The sequence below is a fragment of the Oryzias melastigma genome, linkage group LG15 (assembly GCF_002922805.2).
Source record: "Oryzias melastigma strain HK-1 linkage group LG15, ASM292280v2, whole genome shotgun sequence".
In the NCBI taxonomy this organism is placed as follows: Eukaryota; Metazoa; Chordata; class Actinopteri; order Beloniformes; family Adrianichthyidae; genus Oryzias; species Oryzias melastigma.
In genome coordinates this window covers 4761676-4767928 of record NC_050526.1, presented here as the reverse complement: position 1 = coordinate 4767928, position 6253 = coordinate 4761676, and the positions used below count along the sequence as shown (strand labels likewise).

The 6253-nt window shown below is 35.6% G+C and overlaps 1 protein-coding gene across 1 annotated transcript in view; it reads right to left on the bottom strand.

The window, feature by feature from the left end:
- ryr2b (ryanodine receptor 2b (cardiac)) overlaps window positions 1-6253 on the bottom strand; it is a gene marked incomplete in the record, with an annotated part of 81019 nt that overhangs the window by 66820 nt on the left and 7946 nt on the right. Inside the window, 5 exon segments of the mRNA XM_036215605.1 lie at window positions 270-353; window positions 493-596; window positions 1566-1670; window positions 1751-1970; window positions 2095-2287. Coding sequence (XP_036071498.1) covers window positions 270-353; window positions 493-596; window positions 1566-1670; window positions 1751-1970; window positions 2095-2287 — 706 coding nt within the window.

Below are 6253 nucleotides of genomic sequence, written 5' to 3'. Positions count from 1 at the left end.
GTTTATTTAACTCTTTTCTTTATTGATTTCTTTCAAACTTCCAGTTATGGTGTTGAGACAAAAGAGTGAACAACAGTCGTCAACGTTTTACCAATCTGACACATCTGTAATACTGATTCATGGGAGATGCAGGGAAGGATGTCGTGAATCCGACATTTTCATGTTGTTTGCCATAGTGTTTCATTAAAAATCAGTGTGTGTCTTTAGTTATTGCAGCACTTAACACCCAGGAAACGAAATGTAATCACACACAGTATGAAATATTTTACTTAGTGTGCAGTCTGGTGTATTTGACACGCTCTTCAGCTTGGTCATCCGTCAACCCAATGTGGAAGCCAAGGGCAAGAAGAGTCCTTCGAAAGAAGAAAAAAACAGAAGCATTAGCTACTGAGACAACGGAAAGTACCACTTACTCTGTAAACAAGAGTTAAATAGCAGTTTGCCAACAGTTAAACAGCACATTCCAGTTTTATTTCACAGTATAAATCTTACCTAAGAGTGTCCTGAGCTGTCTGAAGGTTCTGGATTTTTTCCTGCTCTGGCAGCTTGGAGAATTCCACCAAACATGGGTCGTGTCTTTTACTGTCATCTCTTATCTGTTGAGAAAATAGTTGTTTTAGCCTCAGCTTTCTCTTAAAATATGACTAACTTGCTAATTCAAGGTGATATTTCTAAGATGTGAGAACACACAATGAGTTCTATTGCTAAAGATGCTACGCTAGCCTGTTACCATTGTCCAAGAATGTAAAGAGGGACGGCATATTGGACGTGTCAGTAAACAATGAGATACGACTTAGCAGATACAGTAAAATAACCATAAAATGCTTCATTTGACATTTCAATGCTTCGGTATTTTCAAATGTACACATTGATTAAGATTTACACAATCCGTTAGACTCCTCAGTCCATGTTAAGAAATGTGTGGGGTGGGTAGTCGACATCATCCCTTCAGTCCACAGCCCCGGTGTAGCGAGATCCGGGGGGCGTTCACATACAGCGACCAGGACTTATTGAGCCAGAGCCAGTTTCAACGCATGGCCGTGGGGCAAATGTACAAGTGGATCCCACCCAGCCTCTATCAGAAGTACTCAAGCACCCGCGTGACACCGGGTAGGCGGTTTTCCACACGCCACATGTCCCTGTCTGCCCGGCGGATGGGAATTCAGCACTGTGCTTTTCCCTTTTCGCTCGCCACTACTAAGAAAACCTGGTTACTTTTTACCACCAGTTACCAGCGGGTCGTCTGGTTTGATCTGAGGTCTAACACACCACGGCCATCCGCCATGAAACTAAAAAGATTGGTGGTCCTGCCAGAAAACGTGGAAATAGTCTAAAGCTACCATTGACTTTGAATTGGCTACAAAATCAGCCGAAACGTTCACTAATGAGAGTAAACGAACTCAGATAAAGTGCGAAAAGTCTTGTTTTTCCAGCTCTGTTTGTGCAATTGTAGCACAGCATCAACAGGCATCTCGACATTTCCAATATGGTGTCCGACTCTGTGTACACAAAAAGCTAGCATAGCAACTGTAGCCTATAAATCTCATTGTGAGAATGTGTCTTACTGGTCCATAGGTCCATCCAAGCTCAATCTTGTCCTTTACCCAAAGCTCGTGGATATTTTCTGCCAGTTTTTCTCGGATATCTTCAAGTTGAGGAGGTAGTGCAACCTATAAGGGTCATAGTTTCAATGTTGTTATACCAAATATTTTTTTTAAATCAAAATATGGTTGCCCCAAGTGAGAGTTACCTTGCTTATGTCTACCGGTGTTGGAGAGAATGTAACTGGGGTGATTGGAACCGAGGGGCCAAAGAGCTTTTTTTCCGTCTTTTCGGATTCTAGAACATGTTTCTGACACGGCTCTACCTTCAGTTTGACTTTCGGGAGCAAAGCCTCAGAGCATGAAGCGTAGCCAGGTGGGGGGAGAAAGCGAAACTCTCCATGCCGTCCACCAAAAAGAAAACGAACCCTAAATTTCACAGATAGAGGCAATATTTTTAAAATACAAAACCAATTTCAACAAACAAGATTTATTCATATTACTGGACCAAAAGACAGACATACAGAACAGAAATGACGTTGCTACAACTGACCTTACTCCAGCAGAAATGCTGACCACCGGGTAAAGAAGTCCATTAGCAATGAAGTTCTCCAACATGCCCTGCACTGGCAAACCGTTGACCCGAAACGATATGCATGGAACAGTGAGGTCAAGGCAGCAGCTAACCACATCATTATCTTTCAGCAGGTGGGGGAAGGGAGAGCTGACTCTGCGGCCCACACAGCCTGAAATGTACAAATCCAGTAATTATTTTTGACAGCTCCATTCACTTTTAAAAATAAGAATCCTAGATAATAGAAAGCTAAAATAACCTGCCGTTTTTGCTTACCTCACATTTCTTTCATTCTACTAGATCTAAAAATGGAGGATTGCATCAACTCTTAAATGAAATTAATTGTGTGAATGCAAAATATGCCCCATAGGAAATGAATGAGAACGTCTTCAAATTTTAAAATTTTAAGAAGATTAGCAACAAGGCTTTAATATTTGAATTTTTTATAGTCATTTTCAAAAAATCAGAAGTTTCCCTAATATTTTAGCAACATTCTGACGTTTTGGGCTAATTTTTTATCCTCAGTTTTTTATAGGCTAATTTGGAGTTTAGCTAATATATTAGCAACATGCTAACTTTTTTGGCAAATTTATTATATAACATTTTTTTTAATTAAGAGTTTAGCATCTATTTTAGCAACAGGCTTATTGACTGATTTAGCTAACTAAAGATTTTTTTTGGCAATTTTGGAATCTAGCTAGTATTTAAGCAATGTGCTAGCTTTTGGCTAGTTTGTTATCGACTGAGATTTTTATAGGCTAATTTAGACTTTAGCTAATATTTTTTCAGCAGGCTAATGTTTTTGCCAATTTTAGCTTACTGAGGAATTTAGTCTATTTTGGAATTTAGCTAGTATTTAAGCAATGAACTAGCTTTTTTTGCCTAATTTGGAGTTTAGCTGATATTTTATCAAAAGGCTAATGTTTGGCTAATGTTTTTGACAATTTTAGTTTTACTGAGGAATTTTAGACTATTTTAGAATCTAGCTAGTATTTAAGCAATGTGCTAGCTTTTTGGCTTGTTTGTTATCTACTGAGGTTTTTATATGCTAATTTGGAGTTTAGCTAATATATTAGCAACATGCTGACGTTTTTGGGTAATTTATCATCTACTGGCCTTTTTTTTTTTTTTTGCGAATTTAGAGTTTAGCTTCCATTTTAGCAACAGGCTTTTTGACTGATTTAGCTTACTAAGGATTTTTTGGCAATTTTGGAATCTAGCTAATATTTAAGCAATGTGCTGGTTTTTGGCTAGTTTGTTATTTACTGAGATTTTTATAGGCTAATTTAGAGTTTAGCTAATATTTTATCAGCAGGCTAATGTTTTTGACAATTTTAGTTTACTGAGGAATTTTAGCCTATTTTGGAATTTAGCTAGTATTTAAGCAATGTGCTAGCTTTTTGGCTTGTTTGTTATCTACTGAGGTTTTTACAGGCTAATTTAGAGTTGAGCTAATGTTTTATCAACTGGCTAATGTTTTTGACAATTTCAGTTTACTGAGGAATTTAAGGCTAATTTTGAATTTAGCTAATATTTAAGCAATGAACTAGCTTTTTTGGCTAATTTGGAATCTACTGAGGTTTTTTGGGCCAATTTTGAATTTAGCTAATATTTAAGCAATGGACTAAATATTTTTGCAAATTTGGCATGTATTAGGGATTAGGGATTTTTAACTTCAGGGCTCTTTCATAGTAAAATTTCCAGTCTTTTAGTGAATTTAACATTTTGTAAATAGCTTTGCATTTTCAGCAAATCCTTTCAGCAATCATTTTTAGCAAGAAGCTTCAGCATATTCAATGACTATATTCAGGAAAAAGCATTCACACAAGCATTATGGCAGAAAATGCAACTTTTCTAGTTGAATTTTAGATTTCTAAATTATTCTAAAGTTGTTTTTTTTTTACTTTATTTATCTTCAACTATTTGCAGACTAAACATCAGCACAAGTACAAGCCCAGACATACAGAACTTTGTTAAAACACATTAATCAGCATAAATACCTAAAATGTAAATAAATAGATCTATCAATAATAAACCAACAATCAGTTACAATCAATTTTATCAGCTATTGTCAGCAACTGTCTTTGTAGTCAGATTATTTCAGGAAAAAATAGTCTGAAGAATACATTATTTAAGGGCAAAAAATTGATTTTTTTTATCAATGACTAATGAACATTTTAAACAAACAGGGAATCAGGTTTATTTCTATATAGTGTGCAGCTGCAGCTGCATAGATGATGGATTACAGACTCCTTGTTATCAACAGGTGTGCTTGTTTGCAATAATCTGTGTCACCGTTGGCAAACTGCTTTAGACTTAAGGTAAAAAGCAGCTTGTGTCTGTGCTTTTAGATAAGAACTGTTCTTAAGTCTTCAAGCACAGAGCTGGAAAGTCCTGTCCGCTTTGTTGTTTGATTTACAACCCCATGCCAATGTGCCAGGTTTAGTAAATCTGCCCTTAAATGTGTTAGGATCACCGCGAGCTGCAAGGACCACATCAACATCTTTCTGTATTGTTTCCTAGCTGCTCTTTCGCTGCTTTGATGATAAAGGAACTCGAAATCCATCCCGAGATTTAGGAAAACGTGTCTACTCATCAACACTACCCATCATAACTCCAATGAAATGTGTTGTTGGATTACAGAGTCAAAAAAAAACCAAATTCAACAACAAGAAATACATTCTAGAATCAATGTATAGACCAGAATGTTATTTTAACTGTAAAGTCATCAAAGGAGCTACATTGACACATATATACGCTGAACATTGTCACTAACTTCTACAAAAAATACTAGAGCTGGGTGTTGGTTGTGATTTCCAGAATCGATTTGATTCAGATTTTTTCTATTCTTCAATTCAATTTTGAGTTTACACATTTTTACACATTTTTTTAAATACATTAATAATCTACTATATGATTTGAATATATTTATATTAATCTGATACAGTTCACATAATGTAAAATGTATTAGTAAAATAATGAGATTGTTAATATCTTAGTGTTATATAGATTTTCTAAAGGAGAAGTTCTAACAAAAATGTTAAGATTATTAACATTCTAAAATGTGCTGATTCTTCTGGAGGACGTTTCAGTTTGGCCACTAGGTGGCGATCGCGCTATAGAAGTACACTTTATTCAAGAAGAAGACAACAGTATGAGGGAAAAAAACGAAGTTTTAGACCACAAATAGTTACTTTAAAATTATTTCCTTAAAAGAGTTTCGAAAAATTCAAGCCTGTAAGTAAATAAAGATGTTCATTTAATCGGGAATGTATTTTTAGGTCGACCGAGGGTTAGCATTAGCCGTCCTATGGGATTTTCCATTAAACGTTAGCATCAAGCTAGCAGACTTTAGCTTTATGTACTAAATCGATTTATATCTTTTGTGAATCAATTGGTCTAATAAGCTTAAATCGATTAATTGATTTTTTTTTTAACCCAGCCCTAATAAAATATTATTTTCTTTTTTCCAGAAAATTCATTTCATGTTTCTTTTAAATTCTCATAAATGTTTTGGCACTTGGAAATGTTTGCTTTAACTCTTTTGTCTAATCCCTCACAGACCAAACATCAACATCATTTTAATGTTTCTATGTTTTAGGTCTTTATGTTGTTGCAGGATGAGCGTCTGACCATTAAAGGTGCATAAGAGAAGGAATTGTAGAGTGCTGCTGTAGCTGAAATTGTTCTAGCGCTCTTTATTCCCCAACCATCGACCCAGAAACAGCCCCTTACCACTATACTACCTCCATTGTGTTTAACCCTAGAGCACTATCGCCGGGTTTATTTCACCCAAGCAAAAGCGTCATGGGTCCTTGGTTAAAGTCTTGTGGACCAAAGGCACAGTGTACAGTATCATTATTTATTTTTTTAGGAATTTTTCTACTCAAATTCGTACTTTTTCAGTCAATTTCAAACATGTTCTAAGGATCTTCCTATGTTTTATTCCCACTTTGTGGCATAAAGCATGGTTTAAAATAAAATAAAACTTCTCTAATTTATCATGTGTTGTCATACCTTTTATATTTTTTATGAGGAATATTTTTCATTGGGTAATTTATTTCGTGTAAAAACCAGCAAAAGTGATGGTGTAACTTTTTATAGTGCAAGTAAGAAGTCCTCTTCAAGGTTTTGTAGG